Source organism: Podarcis muralis, chromosome 7 (genome assembly GCF_964188315.1).
Source record: "Podarcis muralis chromosome 7, rPodMur119.hap1.1, whole genome shotgun sequence".
Classification (NCBI taxonomy): Eukaryota; Metazoa; Chordata; class Lepidosauria; order Squamata; family Lacertidae; genus Podarcis; species Podarcis muralis.
The window spans coordinates 30,810,269-30,827,042 of record NC_135661.1 but is presented as its reverse complement, the minus strand read 5'-3'; the positions used below and the strand labels follow the sequence as shown (position 1 = coordinate 30,827,042).

At 41.8% G+C, this 16,774-nt stretch overlaps 1 protein-coding gene across 12 annotated transcripts; it reads left to right on the top strand.

The window, feature by feature from the left end:
* Window positions 1-824: 824 nt before the first annotated feature.
* Window positions 825-15,236, top strand: ZNF507 (zinc finger protein 507). 12 transcript variants are annotated; one of them, XM_028740302.2, is made up of 9 exons: window positions 843-937; window positions 3,137-3,187; window positions 5,270-5,438; window positions 5,681-7,800; window positions 8,805-8,910; window positions 10,686-10,800; window positions 11,567-11,671; window positions 12,705-12,839; window positions 13,214-15,236. In XM_028740302.2, the coding sequence occupies exons 4-9, from the start codon at window positions 5,692-5,694 to the stop codon at window positions 13,563-13,565; spliced, it is 2,922 nt and encodes a 973-aa protein (XP_028596135.2). In that variant the 5' UTR covers window positions 843-937; window positions 3,137-3,187; window positions 5,270-5,438; window positions 5,681-5,691; the 3' UTR covers window positions 13,566-15,236. The 12 variants fall into 12 exon arrangements, 11 of the variants coding, with proteins under 11 accessions (XP_028596136.2, XP_028596135.2, XP_028596138.2 ...); XM_028740305.2 differs by lacking the exon at window positions 5,270-5,438; XM_028740304.2 differs by lacking the exon at window positions 3,137-3,187 and having other exon boundaries at window positions 845-937; window positions 5,687-7,800.
* The last annotated feature ends 1,538 nt before the right edge of the window (window positions 15,237-16,774 follow it).

The window sequence follows — 16,774 nt, the reverse complement described above, 5'->3', positions numbered from 1 at the left end:
ACCGTGCCAGTAGGGCTTGCAGATCCAGTGAAGATCCAGAAATGTGTGATCTTTTGCCTGGCAGAAAGAAGCACAATGGGGGAAGAGCGTAGCATAAGGAAGCCTCACAAAGTTCTGGTATTTCCCATTATGACAACTTTGATGCTTTGGAGGGGGGGGGGGTGTTTTGTTTTTTTGGAAACATCAAAACTAATTTCCTTGGCTGGTGCGCAGAACAGTTGCTTCATCTGCCTATTGGGTCACCCAACACGGCTGCAGTTCTAAGGCTTCATTTTTCCAGGTGCAAATCCCACCGAAGTAAATTTACCTCTGAGCAGCTTGAATCCAGAGAAGCATCTGCATGCATCCTTGTGGGAACCATCACCAAGGACCATTCAGTGCTTTCCATTCTCTTTGCATAGACACCCTCCTCAGAAGAGAGGGACATTGTTAGAGGGTAGGCGATATAATATTATGTTTGCATAAACACGTTCTACGTTTTTTGCATAGATGCTTTGTATACATTTGCATATTCTGTGTGCATAGGTGCTTTATTATATATTTATTGTTTGAATAGACACCATACACACACACATTTATTCTGATTGCACGGACAAGAGAGAGCGCTTTATGGTTGGCGGTGGGACCGGGAGAGTCATCAGCTACTACTAGTGGAAGCCGCCACAACATGCGGCAGAGGCGCGCTCGTCTTTGGGCCCAGCGCGAGGCACCTGAGCGCGAGAAGCCAGTTATGCTTGGTCACCATGGCAACAGGTGGGCGGGCTAGCGCAGGCGAAGGAGGTGAAACTTTCCCTCTCTGGTCACCTGACCGGGCCCCTCGGGCCACGTGATCCCTTTCCCATCGTCGCCATTTTAAAGCGGTGCTCCCTGCAGAGGCAGCAGCAGCGGGAGGGAGGAAAAAAGGAAAAGCAGAGCTCATTGAGGCTCCCCTGGGAAGGTGGGTGCGAAGGGGGGGCGGGGAGCGCGTTTTTCGAGGGGGCGTGTATGGGGAGGAGGGAAAAACATCCCTATGAGCGACCGGGAAAGGGGTTGGGGGTCTCCTTTCCCCAGCCTTTTCTCTCAGCAGGCACCCGAGAGGAGGGGGAGAGGGTGGCAGGTTGGGTGGGTGGGAGACGCGTGGTGCTCAGCGCCCAGCACCTGTCAGAGGCGTGGAGCATCTCCCCTCGACCCCGGTGAGGTAGAGATGCCTTACCTCACACAATCAAAACTAGGGGAGGGGTGTGAGGGGTGGATGTTCAGGCGTTAAAGGAGCTAAGAGCAGCACGACGTTTGGGGGATTTTCCGCCGGCACTTTCCGGAGTTGGGGTATGGCTCCCTCCTTCCTTACGCATAACGGTCTGTGCACCTACTGCATTTATTGATTTATATTGGCCTTCCTCTACTCTTGGCGCCACATGGGGATATTGTCATTCACACAGAGAGAGAGAGAGAGACAGACAGACAGACAGAGAGAGTTCCCTGTGTCATTCTTTTGGTGATTCCTTTCTGGTGCATTGATGTGTGTGTCCTTTATATGGTTTTACAAACAAATAGGCAGGCTCTCATTCTTCAGTCTAACATTTTTACACACATCCTTTCTTAGCAATGTTATAGCCCCCCCCCCCCATTGCCCCTATTAGCCACCTCCAAAGCTCAGGAAAGGAGTTTCTCTCTCTCTGATCCACCCTTTTGATGCAGTTGTCCATACACACAATTATTATCTTCAAACTTCCTTTCAGCCAGTGAGTTGAAAGACAGTAAGGCTCTTCCTTCACCTTTAAAGCTTCAGTTCCTATTTATAATTGCTAGCTATTGACTATAATTTCTGTAGTGTTTTGTAGGCCTTAATCAAATTCTCGCAACAGGTTGCAATGGAGGGAACATAGCTCAATATTGCCTAGTGGCCAAATGGGAATATTGGAACTCCATAATCCCAATTCCAATCCTCTAGTCATACTATTGATCTATTCCCATCATTTTCCCTTTATAGTATCAGTCCTCGGCTTATAGGTTGGGGCCCACTGCTTGCTCACAAGCTGACCTAAGGTAGGTCACAGCTGCAGTACTACCAATATGCAAAAGTATGGCTTTAAAAACCAAGGAGTTGCTCCTCAGATGCATTTTTGGGTTAAATGTCTGATTTGATTCAATTTCTATGCCACTGTCCATTCAAATGAATCCCAAAGCAGCTTAAAGACAATAACATAATAAAATATCACAGATATAGCATAAGTCCTATTATAGAATTGGCAAATAATCAGTAAAACAATTGTCGTCTATAAAACGCTATTAACAAACCAGAAACTGAAAAAATAATCTGAGCCTCATAGTTATGGCATAAGCAATATTACATGATTAACAGATCATCAACAAAACCTTTCTAATCTATAAAACGATAACTAAAAAATAAGCTAAAGCCAGGTTGTATGTCTAAAAAGAGTGCCAGCCCTTAAGAATGTGCACACACACATTTCTTCAAAACCATTGTTTCAAAGTGTCTTGACATGAAGATTGTATTTGTTTTCCTTTCCTGTAATTCTCCAACTTCAGTCTACTTATTTCCCACACCCACCCAACTTAGAATCTCAGCCCTAATGAGCCCTCAAGCTCAGGGTATGATTCTGCTTTCCTACCAGTTTTCCGATCTCCACGAAACTAGTGTGCTGAACCCTACATTTCACTTACGCTCCTTAATGGTAAAAATTACTTCAGGCAAATTGTCACATGCACAGGATTGTGTTTTGTGTAACTCAAAAAAGCTATAGAATGCTAATAGAACTGGAAACCCTATATCTGGTGCTCTGCTTTCAAAAGTTCTGCAGAGGGAACCTGGTTAAAACTTTTCTCGGCTGGAGGTTGCAACAAGCTAACACTTTCTTATCAGTCTCAACCCTTTTGACTGCTGTGTCAATAGCATGCTTTTATAGGTTAAACAAAAAGTTTGTTTGTTTTGTGAAAAGTGAAAGACTCCTGCAAGCATAGTGTAAAAAAAAAAAGTACAGCTTTCTTTTATTTTCCATTTTAAGCATTAAAAAAGAGTGCCTGATTACTTCTTGATAAAGTAGTATTCAAAATGTAATGTCTGGTAAATCGTTTGGCAGGAATGCTCTTTAATTTGTTGCTATAGCTGCTTTTACTTGCAGGATTTTCCTTTTAGGATGTTCTTGCAGTTATGACGGATGAGAAAACTCTGGTCTGGTGGCTGCAGGTATAGTGTAATGTGAATTTACCCTTTAGCGAAGTCAGACTTTGGGTTCACCTTGCCTTGTGTTGTCTACAGGGAGATTCAGGTTCATCAGATGATTGGGAAGGGGGGGCTCTTTAATTCTTTATTTCTCAGCAATTTATCCAAAATTCCTGCTGCCTCCTCTCCCACCCACTGTTTTCCTCTGCTAAAGGATATAAGGCCCTAGTATCTTTTGTTGTCTCTTGTGCAAAAAACCAGTTCTGAAGAGGTGTGATTCAGAATGACTCAAGAAGGAGGATTTAATCAAATCCCCTCTTCTTCAACCCCCTGTCCGCCACTCACCTTGGTTGCCTTACCTGATTTTTTTAAAAGCCATTGAGGATAGAAAATAGCAAAAGAGCTACACTTCTGATTATGATTAAAACTTGATTGATTTGTTACCAAAGCAACTCAAAGCGACTTACAATAAATAATCAAACACATACATTGAAACCATCATAAAACAAAACATAGGAAAATCTAAAAGAAAATCCTCTTCATATAAGGCAGGATTGAAACATCCCCCCCACTCAAAGAGGCCATTGATAATTAAGAGCCAAATGCCTGGTAAAAAAGAAATGTTTTTGCATGGCACCTACAGCTATGTAATGATGGTGCCAGGTGATCTTCCCTGTGGAGAACATTCCACAAGTGGGGAGCCACCACTGAAAGGGCCTGTTCTCATGTTGCTACCCTCCAAACCTCACAAGAAAGGGGCACACGTAGAAGGACCTCAGATGATGATTGCAGAGTCTGGGTTGGTTTATATGGGAAGTGGCAATCCTTGAGGTATTGTGGTTCTGAGCCACATAAGGCTTTGTGGGTCGAAAACAGCCCTTTGAATTGGGTTCAGAAACTAATTAGCAGCCAGTGCAGTTTGGCCAGGATTGTTGTTATATGCTCAAACTGTCCTGCTCTAGTGAGCAACCTGGCCACTCAATTCTGCACCAGCTGCGGTTTCTGAATTTCCTTCAACTGAGATCATCAGCATTGATCTTCTCAACTCTTTTTTAGTTTGGTGAAAACATTCACAAAAGAGTTGCCAAAGAATTGATTGTCTTGATTATTCTCTGCAAGAAAATGCAACATTCTTAAAGACCAAAGTGTTGTGTGGCACTACAGCCTGTATAGGTCTACTCTGAATTAAATCCCACTTGAGTTCAATATGGCTTGGTTCCAGGTAAGTGGCTAAAGGATTGCAACTTACTCTGAAGTAAGTTCCACTGAGTTCAATGGATTTCTTGTCTGGTAAGTATGTGCAGGATTATAGTTACCTTTTGGGCTGTCATTGGCAAAGCTCTGCTTCATCATGTGCCAAAAACACCTTAAACTAGGATGCAGATACTGAAGCTTGAACTCAACAGGATAGAATATTTGATCAGTGAAGTATTTGTTGATTTCATTATGAAAATGTTCCTTCTGCTAAGGTGTTTTATTTTTAAAAGAATCCTACTGCTTTCGCTTCCTTTATAGATCCAAATGTTTGTCATTTTTAATCTGCCAGAATATTAAAGAAAGATCTGACAGTTTAATGTCATCTTATTCCCAGGTTGCTGTTCTGTTGTCATTGCGATTTTGACTAAGCCAAGGCATACGTAGCTGAAGAAATTTCTCTAGTTTTCACACCATTGGTGGTGTGGAATTATTTGAGCTCGTTTCATGGAATAGTGCATGTAGTAAATCATTCTGCAAGTGAAAAGCATTCCCTGCCAATTGAATTGCTTACAGACTTTTCAAAGTGTTAAGTACTCACCAAATTTTATCCAGCTCAGTCTGGAATAGTAAGACTTTTTCAGTCTTGCAGTCATGTTTCTGATCAGTTTTGCTTACTAAATCACATAGCAAGCTTGCATGGTGTTGTTTGGTGATACTCTCACCTTAAAACTGTTTGAAAATGTCATAGTTAAAATGGAGGAATGGCATATGTGGTATTCTTGCAGATTTGATTGATGTTAGTCATTTGTACTGATCTTTAGACCATCTTCTGCTCAAGGGTGCTCATTCTTTAGCGTTCAAGTGCTTAATAACTTCATCCTGTCTCAAATTAACATTCTCTTTTCACAGTTTACTGCCATGAACGTTTTCAATTAGCTATGGAGCGGGAACTCCCAGGGCACTTGCAAGAGATCAACAGACAGATGTTCAGATCAAGGAAACTCTGCATTGGTGCACAGGGATGACTTCATCCCTAATCGCCTCTGCTAATAGAGTGCAAGCACAGCTGAGACAAATGGTGAGGTTGGCAAGGAGGAGGATAAGCTCAGGTCCCTTTTCCTCCTGAACAACTACATTGAACAGTTGGAGGTCCATACTTTGTATGGAATATCACTTATGTGTTAAGATGCAAAGCAGCTTTTAAAAGGGACTGGATGACTTGTGCATCTGTTTAAGGTGCATGAACTGATTGACTGCAACATTTATGCCATTGTGTTCCGTAAGCTTGATGTTTTGTAACACAGCAATGTACATTTTAAGTTTCAGATATTATGGAAGAAGGCAACAGTATTACAGCAGTAGTCTCAAACATTGGGCAACCGGAAGCTGTACTGATCTCCGAAGCAGTTGTAAGCCCAACTTCAGAAAGTTGTGAAGACCAGAGAAAGTGTAACCCTGACCCACTAATCCAGGTCATCCAAAAGCTAAGCAAGATCGTTGAGAGTGAGAAGTCACAAAAATGCCTTTTAATAGGGAAAAAGCGCTTGCATCCTGATGTGTCCCTGCTGTCACTTGACTCACAAAACTTCCCAGAGATCCCAGGTAAAACCATTGAACTGCCTGCCCTGGGCACAATAAATATAGAAGATTATTATGTAACAGACTGTCCTCCGCAGAATAAAAGGAAGGTGGTTTGCTACCAATGCAGTCTCTGTAAATCTCTGTCTCCCACTCTCCCTCTCTTAAAAGAACACGTGAAACAACATGGCCAGCAGAACGAAGTAATACTTATGTGCTCAGTGTGCAATTTTGCCATGAGAAGCCTAGAAGAGTTTGAAGCTCATGTGAGGCATCACCCAGAGAACAGTAGCAAAGCACACACTCTTTCAAAGGAGCAGCAGCAATGTGCAAGTTTTCCCAGTACCACTTTGCATGGTCCAGTGGAAGGTTTTGTCAATGCCAGCGCTGATCAGACAGCACAGCTTCAGTCTCCCCGTCCAACAGAGAAGGGGAGGCAAAAATGGTATACTTATGAGCAGTACGGCATGTACCGATGCTTAATTTGCAGCTACACTTGTGGTCAGCAAAGAATGTTGAAAACGCATGCCTGGAAGCATGCAGGCGAAGTCGACTGCTCATACCCCATATTTGAGGAAGAAAATGAACAAGCTACGTTGCAGGACCCTGCTGTATCGGGTGTTCCTCGCAACGTGGATGCTGTTGTCCTCGCGCTAGAAAATAATGAACTGGGTCTCTCTGGTGACCAAGCTGTTCAACTCCACATTTGTAGCTCTGAGCAAATGGTGTACAAAACCTCCTCGACAGAAGAGCCTGCGAAAGAGGAGGCGCTCTTAAGTCAGTCGGCTGCTCTCTCACCCACAGGCAAAGGAGCAGAAGAGACTCTGTCAGATACCGATCTGGAGCAAGACAACTTGATGACCGACAGCTTGCTTTCCTCCGCCCAAAAAATCATTAGCTGCAGCCCAAATAAAAAAGGCCACGTTAACGTCATAGTTGAACGTTTGCCGAGCGCCGAAGAGCCTGTCTTGCAGAAGCCTTACTCTATGGACACCGACATTGAAGCCGAGAAGAAAATAATCTCTGAGCAAGTTCGTGTGGCACGCGATGGGGACGTTTATCATATGGACAAAAGCTCTGTGGAACTCGAAGAAGTCATAATCGGATGGAGCAGTGCAGAGAAGAAAGATGGCGATTTAAACCCTGGTAGAGCCAAAGCAGTGGATGAAAACGCGCCTCCCACCAGAAGAAGAACAAATTCGGAGTCCTTGAGGCTGCACTCCCTGGCTGCCGAAGCGCTCGTCACGATGCCCATCAGAGCTGCAGAGCTAACCCGGTCAAGCCTCAGAGCTTTCGCCGAGGCAAATTCTATAGGTTCAGAGGCTGGGCAGAGGCCAGCTGACAACAGCTACGTCGCCCATTCTAAGCTGGTGACCTCCCTTAAAACAGAGGAATTGGCAGGCCTGAACCAAACGGACTGTGCTTTCATGGAAATACAGAAGGATAAGCCAGAGCTGGCTGAAGGTCCCATTAAAATGGGCATCAGCATGTCCCTGCTCACCGTCATTGAAAAGCTGAAGGAGAGGACGGACCAGAATGCTTCCGACGACGACATTCTAAAGGAGTTGCAAGACAATGTGCAGTGCCAACCTGCAGCCGATGCCAACGTGCTGGGGAGCAACCTGGTGGAATACATCCCCAATGTGGATCGCCCCTTCCGATGCCGCCTGTGCCACTACAGTAGTGGCAACAAGGGGTACATCAAGCAACACTTGCGGGTGCATCGCCAGAGGCAGCCCTATCAATGTCCTATTTGTGAGCACATAGCAGAAAACAGTAAGGATTTGGAAAACCATATGATCAACCACTGCAAAACCCGAATGTACCAGTGCAAACAGTGCGAAGAATCCTTTCATTATAAGGTGAAGTGTCTTTACTTTTGTGTTTGCTTTTTTTGACTGTTTCTTGATTGCTCTGAACTGTGTGAGCCAGAGAAGTTGCAGCTTGTCATGACAGGCTTAACTGGGGCAGTCAATTGCAAACAGTCGATGATGGTTGGTTGCCAGAAAGGTCCCATTGAGATTGCTAGTACTGGAGTGTCTGGTGCTGCTCAGTGCCTGAGTAATGGCCTTGGAATCAACAACTGGATTGTTTGTCAAAACCTGTAAGTCAATTCAGAAGTGGGTCAAGGAAGCATCAGGGTCAGAACTTTATTTCAGCCTCTTCAAAGCTGGAGTTAAGCCTGTAGTAATAAGGCAGGTAGAACTCTGAACTCAGCCAATAGCAGCAATTTTGGAAAGCCAAAATCATAGCATTAACACACACCCCCTCTTTTTTAAAAAACATTACCCTTAACAATTGAGTATCTTAACAATTTCTATGTCTGAAGAGGAACAACAATTCTGATTGTTATATGCCATAAAGCAGCTTAGGTGCTATACAATAAACTATATAAATAGAAAAATTAGAAAAGCCCAAGTTATATCATCAAGTTAGAGTGCATGACTATTCTACCATGTTGGGGTACAAACCAGGACCTTCCTGCAGCTCTTGGTGGAGTGGTGGGTGGGTGGAACCTTGTTACCTATTTATTAGACCAGGTAATGGTAATTCTACTTTGTGGTGCTCTTCTAAATCTACGGAGCTCACTCAGATTTGGGCAACTGAAAAGTCTGCTTTCCCATTATCCCTGCTTGAGTTGGAAACTGTCTTTCTCTCCTCACTCCCATGCAGTTGGTTAGTGATCATGTGTCTTGAGCTCCTCTTTAAAAATCATCTTGATTTGTATTGTCATTTTGTTTGGCTGCCTGACAGATAAGTAATCACAGACGACATTTGGCAGGAAAATAACGAGAGTTCAGTATGGAGGTTCAGCCACTCCGTATTTGCACCCTTTTAAAAGACAGTACTCCTGTTTGCTTTGCAGAGTCAGCTTCGAAGCCACGAGAGAGAGCAACACAGCCTTCCAGACCTATACTCGATGCCGCCGTCTGACAGCCTAATAACTTGTAGCAAAGTGGATGAAAGAGTCGGTACTGTCTGTCTTTTTCACTTGCTTAGTGATAGCATTGGGCCAGTTTAAAATGTGGAGCTCAACATGCTGGAGGTTCTTGAGAATCCCTCGGCTGTGGCAGTGACTTTTAACTGTTAAAAGCCAATGCTAAGTTCATTTTCCCAGTTGCCCATAGTACCTGAGCAGCAGCACTGCCACTGCCAGGAATATGCAGCTTTGGTATGCAGATAATGAAATGTGCAACAGATATGGTTAGGGGCTGTTAAAGGTAGCACCCGCTTCATGGAGAATCACCAGAGGAAAAAGCTTTTCAGCAGTTGCCACATAGGGCTTTTAATCACTTGACCGTATAGCGCAGCCTTCTGCAGCCTCCAGCCCTCTAGATGTTTTGGACTACAACTCCCATCATTCCTGGTCATTGGGCATGCTGGCTGGGGCTGATGGGCATTGTAGTCTGAAACATCTGGAGGGCACAAGATTGGGCAAGGCTTTTGTAAGGCCTTCCAACTAGGCAAACAGTATGGAAAGAAGCTTGTTCCTCCCTTTGCTACTGTCCACACCTTTTTAGAGAAGTGTGCCTTTTACCTGAAGAGCCTCTGAATCAGAGGGAAAGGATGCCAATTTTTCTTGATGATGCACCCCTCCAAAATAAACAGCAAACACCTACGCCCTGCCTCAACGCTTAATGCAGGTTTTTATTTTAAAACCTGGGATTTGGAAGTATGACTTGACTGAACATGTTCCCCCTTTTAATAGCATTCATTAAATGAGAATTTAAGCTTTCTAAAGTAGTTTGGAAACTCTTTGCAGTCAAATTATGACACGATTGCAGGAAGGAAGCCCTCTTGTCAAACAGATGTCGTCTCTATAAAACAGCCCAAACCCAAGAAGTTTATGGCACAGCATCTGTTTATGCACGCGTTAATCTGAGCGGGAACATTTGTTTCATGTTTATGAAATCATCAGCGCCCCTGTTCATCGCGGCTGTGCTAGAACGTTAAAGGGATCTTTCTGCATGTGATTGAATTCTAAATGTCTAATAATGTAGGGCGATTGTAATAACATGCATTACAGGAACACCTGCTTTTAGTGTTGGTTTGAAACCAGTCAGATTGTTACACCCCACAGGGCTTGGCCTTCCTTTACTTCCTGCCCTCCCTTCTGTGGATAAAAGCAGTTCCCAAACCCATGACTCTAAAGCATGTAGTAAAAAGCAGAGTTGTGTTTTGTAAAACAACAAATCTTCGTGATGTAATTGCATATAAAATATGGTGGTTTTAGTGATCATTAGGCAATATATTTTTATTTGCCTACAAATGTTATTTCCTTCATTGTTATTCAATTTAGATAAGAAATGGCTTAATTATTTACCAGGCTGGTCCAAGGCAACTTAGCGTCCTAAGACACAGCACTGCATGATCCAGGAGCAATTCCCAGGACCCCCTGTAATGAGGATGCTGCGATGCAACAACTAGGATCTTGAGAAGGACCTCTCATATTGTAGGTTTTCTTGGGCGCCCTTAATAATAAGACTACCCTAAGTATCTGCTTGGGTCACTTGTGTGGTTGGCCCAGACCTGATTATTTAATATATATATATATATATACAAAAAATCCTGAATTAAACACCTTCCAGAACCAAAGCTGCAAGCCAAATCAAATGTGTGAACCAAACTCTTCTCAACTGTTAGTATTGGGAGATTAGAACCTAAGCAGGATCAGATTGTGCTGAAACAAGATCTGTCTTTCTGTTAAGGAAAATGATTTCTAAAAACTGTGTTGTATGTCATTTAGGGGATAGGATTTCAGTCCAGAAACTTTACAGATGCGACGTTTGTGATTACACAAGCACAATGTATGTTGGTGTGCGGAATCATAGGCGGATTCACAACTCCGATAAGCCATACAGGTGAGCATATCTCTGGGGTTTTCTGTTACTTACAGCTGGAATTTTTTTGATGTGTTTTCTTCCAGCTGTCAATTCTAAAGTTAGAACACAGTGGGCGATTTGAAATTGCCTAATTTTGAAGGAGTGTGTCACTTGCTACCAGTTTACTCTGACAGTCACTTTAGAATCCACTGACATCATTACAGTAAGGATCTGCAAGTAATGCATATTGAAATACCTGGTAAGGAGGTTCCTAAAGCAAGCAACAGCAGAATTGGAGCATGCTTGGGCCACATCCCATCAGCCAGAGGACTAACAGCTGCCGGGTTATGCTAGAAGAATGTGGCTTTTTCCACCTGTTTCTTTTAAGCAGCCTAGAAAGGTCTGAAAGGTGGGGTAAAAAATCTTCAAAACAAACAATAAGCAGATTTATTGAGTCTTTAATGTTTCTTTTTAAAATTCAGCACAGTTGTCCAGGAACCTCTACTATTTGCATGATGCATCTGAAAGTTTGCCATTTTGAACTTTTAGATGGATAGAGCCATATTGATTGAACCACAAGTTTAAGCAGACAGCTAACACCTCCAGAGGCCCTTAACCAATGACATTTTCATCTGAATAGCAGGCAGCGAACATTTACTTGACTACTGCACTGATGGATTCTAGAATGAATTATAATTGGCCAAACTTCCCTCCTTGTCCTCCCTTCCGCAACGCCCACCTCAGAGATGGACTTGTCAAGAGGCTGAGGTTGCTGGGAACCAATTGCTTCTTTGTTTTCCTTCAGGTGTCGAATGTGCGACTTTGCCACAACAAATATGAATAGCTTGAAGTGCCATATGAGGCGCCATCCACAGGAACACCAGGCAGTGCAGCTAATGGAGCAGTTCAAGTAGGTAACTGACTGCTTGGCAAGCCGGTGGCAGCTGTGGCCTTGTTAGTACAGATAGTTTGAAGTTAAGATCACCGAATTTTTGCTAGAGATCTCTTACAAATTGCTTGGTTAAAGGATCATCTCTGCCTTTGTATCTTGCTGATGTTAGAGCCTGGTACTCTGGAGACTCCAGGAAACCTGTAAAAAAAACAACAACAGCCCAGAAGTACCAGAGCTCTGGAAAACATAGGGGTCTCCCTCAGAATATTTGACTGTAGATACTTAATAGTGAGGGAAATGTGCTACGTGCGTGCTTTGCGCACAAAGTCCTGGTACGTGAAATGTTCTGGGCATGGTTCCAGTTTGTTCCAAATTAAATAGGGCTTGGAGAAGAAAAGATGGAAGTTGAATTTGATCAATTTTTTTTTTGGTAGAAGTTGAGTGCGAACTCTCATTCCAGGTCAGATTATTTGTCCATCTATCCTGGTATTGTCTAATCACTGACTGGCAATGACTTGCCAGCAGAGGCCTTTCTTCGCACCTTCTACCTGAACCTTTTTATTTGGAGATGTGAGGGATTGAATACAAGGCCTTCTGTATGCACAGCACCACTGAGCTGTGGCCCCTTCCTTAGTTCCACAGAGAAATCTGTTTAGCAAGGCCCAGGGCAAATACTGTATTCATTTAGGCATGCTCCAGTGCATCTAACCATATGTTAAATTCTGAGAATACTTGATATACTACAAATTTCTTTAACGTGTGCAATTTCTCCCTCTAGCTTTTTATTACTTTGGCGTTTTTTTAATACCTATTAATTCTGTTGTTATTGCCTAATGAGACTGTGTATTAGTTCACCATGTTTGACAGACTTTATAGCTTTAGGTATACTTTTTGGAGTAGAAATCTTTAAAATATCACATAAAAATGCAGCGACAGCTAAACTAAACTGGGATAGAAATAAAAGGGTGTGCTGACCTTTTATAATTTGACCACATTTTGGGTAAGACATGTTGACCCCTTCTTCTTTCTCTTAATCTTTTCCCCCCTTCAGATGTTCGCTTTGTGGGTATGAATGTAGCCACCCCCCTTCTCTCAAGTCTCATATGTGGAAGCACGCAAGTGACCAAAACTACAACTATGAACAAGTGAACAAGGCTATTAATGATGCAATTTCACAAAGCAGCAGGTGTGTGCGCATTTAAGGGTCACTATTTATACCTGTAATATAGAGCACTATCTTAACAACTTGCATAGCAAGCCAGTTGCTTTAAGCAACATAGTTAGTTAAGTTGTTGGAGTCTGGGGGGCATTGTGATTTCCCTGCTGGAAGCTCTTTTGCCAAACCTTCCACTTTCTCTTTACACTTGGGGGAAATTTTATAAGCTGTTTAGAGATTTGCTGCACAGTAGTGAAAGGGAGGGAAAGGGCTGGCGTACAAGTGAGAGATGCCAAAAGCAACTTGTACATACATTGAGCCCTGCAAACAGATCCTTAGACATTCTGTATTGCCATTTTCTTAGAATTTGTATACTAAAGTCAACTACTTTCTTCCTTTCTTAGGTTCCCAGGTCAGCTGACTGGGAAGGTGACCGCTGATGGTTTATTTCCTTTGAAAAGCAACTCAGAGGGCTTGTCCTTTTCAGACTCCTCTAACCAAACTGCTGACAAAACCGTGAATTCTGATGAAAATCAGAATCCTACTTCCACAACTAATACCTCATGCAATTCAGACAAAACTGCCGGCCTGCCTCACCTTGGCACAGAATACTGCGTCCTTCTCTTCTGCTGTTGCATTTGTGGATTTGAGTCCACCAACAAGGAGAACTTGTTGGACCATATGAAGGAACATGAAGGTGAAATCATAAACATAATTCTGAACAAGGACCACACAGCAACTCAGAGTGTAAGATAGGTGATGCTGCTGCTTTAAAGGGTTTCATAAAGTGCTGTTTTCTTGTGTTCTCTTTACATCACCTGAAGTACTTGCTAAAGCGAAAACTGTAAGTAATGAAATGCAGTGATATTTCTAACGGTCGAAATGTTATTTATGTCAACAAGAAAATGGATTTATTTCACAAGCTCTTGAAGTAACTGAACAGTAAATACTCCATTTAGGGAAAGGTCCGCTGAAACCATTATCCTCTACTGACAGAGCCGTTTTCAATGCCTAGTGCTAATCTAAAGCTTAGCCATATAATAGGAATTTCACACTAATGTGTTACCTTAAGGGGTTTAATCTTACTGCCTTGAAACTATCTAAAGGGGGTTAAATTCATTTTAGGTAATTTTTTAAAAACTGACATGACTGACTACATTTATGAAGCAGCATTTCCAGAAAGGGAGAGGGAGACTGAGTAACTGCTTAGGCCTTATGGTTCCTCACTCAATTACTGCTTCTTCTTTTTTAGAAAAGATAAAAATATCTGTATCTTCCAGCTGATATAGGCATCATAAAAAAGTAGCAAATTGTTTGGCTTAGGTTATTTCTTTCAGTATGAGATGCTGAGAATGTATAATTAAGTCTTGATGGACCTTAATGGTTCACCAGAACTTTCTCATATCTCTCTCTATAAAATCAGGCATTTCAGAATGCTAGAAGTGCCATAAACTGGATCAGAGTGGGTAGGAACAAGTGGTCTTAGCTAAACTTTGAAGGGAGGTTTACCTCTTTATCAAATAATATTTAACACGTCAAAATCCAGTTTCTTAAGTACACAGAAATCGGATGAAAACTCAATGGAAGTTACGAGCTTACCCCATTGTAACATTGTTATAAAATAGCCACTAAAACCACTTCATTCACACTTGTTTCTCAAAAGGAGCTGTTTTCATGCCTTGAATACCATGAGTTCCTGTCTGTGGTTTCAAGCTTCAGCTGCTTAACTGCCATTGACTTCAGTGGAAGTTCAGCAGCCTCCAATGTTATTTTTCTCTTGAAACTAGTGTTATGTTTCATTTGGGTGGAGCCCTCTCCCAGTTCTTGCCATATTGCTGCATTTCCCTTTACAAGCAGTTCATTGCTTGTAAGCAGATTTGTACACAGAGATGCATTATTTTCAGACAGCTGCAGAACTTTAAAAAATGTATTTATTATACATTAAAAGCTCAGCTTTCATGGTGCTAATTGAGTTTGGGTCACTCCCTGCCCCTCAAAATTTCTGAACTGTGAAGTTGGACCAATGGAAAATATTTTGTGTCATTTTTAAAGAAGCTTTAAATGTTGAATGCAAAAATATTTCAAGGCATTTTGTAGAAAATCCAAACTAGAATCCCTATTATTATTCAATCTGTTACTTGTTTCTAAACTAGGTGCATTTATAAAAAGTGAGTGCATAAATTCACTGTACAACAAACTGTACAACAACCAAGTTTATTTTAAATATGAGATTGAAAATGTGGATTGTGTTCTTGAGAAATATAACAAACAGGGAGAAATTGAGAAGGTGCTATATTTCACTTCCTGCTATGAGCTCTTTAAGACTGAACAGAATCCAATTGGTCACAAATCTTGATGAAATACTTCTGGCTACTACTGTTACCTTTGTATTCAGTCCTTGCATCTGTATTGTATCGTCAACCTGAAACTTCTTAGAAACAGGAAATTATTGGGCAACTATTTAATAGCTGAGATCATACAAAGCGTATCAACATTCCACCTCCTATCTGTCTATTTTCTGAAATTGGTTGAAAGCTTGGTAAAAATTACTTGGTTTATTTTAAATGTTTCATTTCAAAACCATGGTGAAGGCTCTTTGTCACAAACCTTTACTTTGTTTTGTGTTTTTTCCTTAATGGATCATGCCTGTCTGTTACACTACAAGAAAATTGTGAAACCACGAGCTTATAAAACTAATTATATTTTTATTGAAGTTAAGTATTGATTTTTAGGCATGTAAAGCTTTTTGCAGGAATACAATATGTGAAGAACAATTGAAATGAATTGGGGAGGCCAGGCAAGGTGCATATGTATTCAGAAGGTTCTTTTCTTACCATTTTGTATATGTAATCTTCCATTGCTGTTAAATAGTAAAGGGAAGTATTTTATTTTATTTTTATTTTTTTAAGCTAACTATAGTCTCAATACTTAAAATTTGATATTACCTTCAATTGCACAAGGAGAGCATCCTTCATACTGACACACTTTTTTTTTTTTTTTCATTTTAAAGCCCATGGGTTGCTATCAGTTCACTCTTCAAATTTACACACTTGCCATGTAGCAGACTTGAGGCTGAAACCAGTTTGTTGATCATGTTACCTATCTTGGAATGTGAGCTGTTTGGATTTAGGGAGTTTTTGTTTAGAGCACTTTTTCAGACATACAGCATGTCTTCCCTCTGTTTTAGGATTTTAAAAAGATAAAACGCATACTGCTAACTATAGTGTTTTATTTCTTCCCCTGCCCCCATTTAATTTATGGAGAAGCAGATTCAGTGCTCTGTTCTGTTATGGGCGAAAAGCTTCCATTTATACGTCTGGCTGCAATTCCAATATACACTTGCTTGAGAGTAGATTGCATTACACTTGCATTATTCCCATAGAGATGTGCTGTGGATGACATCCTTACAATGTTCATCCTGTTGTTCTCAATGGGAGAAAACTTTCAATGGATCAGCACTGCACTTGTTTGGGCTGGTTAGGATTAATTTAGCATGTGATACAGGCTAGTAGTAGGAAGAAGGGCATGAGGGCAATGGGATCACAGCTACCCCACTCTTATGCCCACTGGGCATCTAAACATAAAAAGTAATATTTATATAGGACCGGCAAACACACAATTAAATGATTGCAGGTCCAGATTATGATCTTATTATTCTAGGAAATGTTTACCTGTGTGGTTTGGGCTTTCATGTGCTTTGGCACATGTCCAACTGATGGGCATTTTGGTTGGTGTGGAGGTAAGATTAGTAGACAGGGCATGGGGTGGGATGATTCTCTTCTCTTGTTTCCCATCCCCGTAATCTGACCATATTTTATTTTTCTTAACCAGCCCTTTGACTGTAGCATAAGCAACTTATTTGGAAACATGGTGTTGGAATCAATGGAGCTTGCTTCCAATTAACCGTGGCTTCAACAGCTTCACCAATAGAGGCTGTATTCCTTGTTCTTAGCTTGAAAAAACAT

Excerpts from the sequence above, each read along its gene's own strand:
- ZNF507 (XM_028740303.2), top strand. The coding sequence starts at position 5,692 with ATGGAAGAAGGCAACAGTATTACAGCAGTAGTCTCAAACATTGGGCAA. Across the intron at positions 7,801-8,804 it reads AAGAATCCTTTCATTATAAG|AGTCAGCTTCGAAGCCACGA; the intron begins GTGAAGTGTCTT and ends TTTGCTTTGCAG. Across the intron at positions 10,801-11,566 it reads AACTCCGATAAGCCATACAG|GTGTCGAATGTGCGACTTTG; the intron begins GTGAGCATATCT and ends GTTTTCCTTCAG.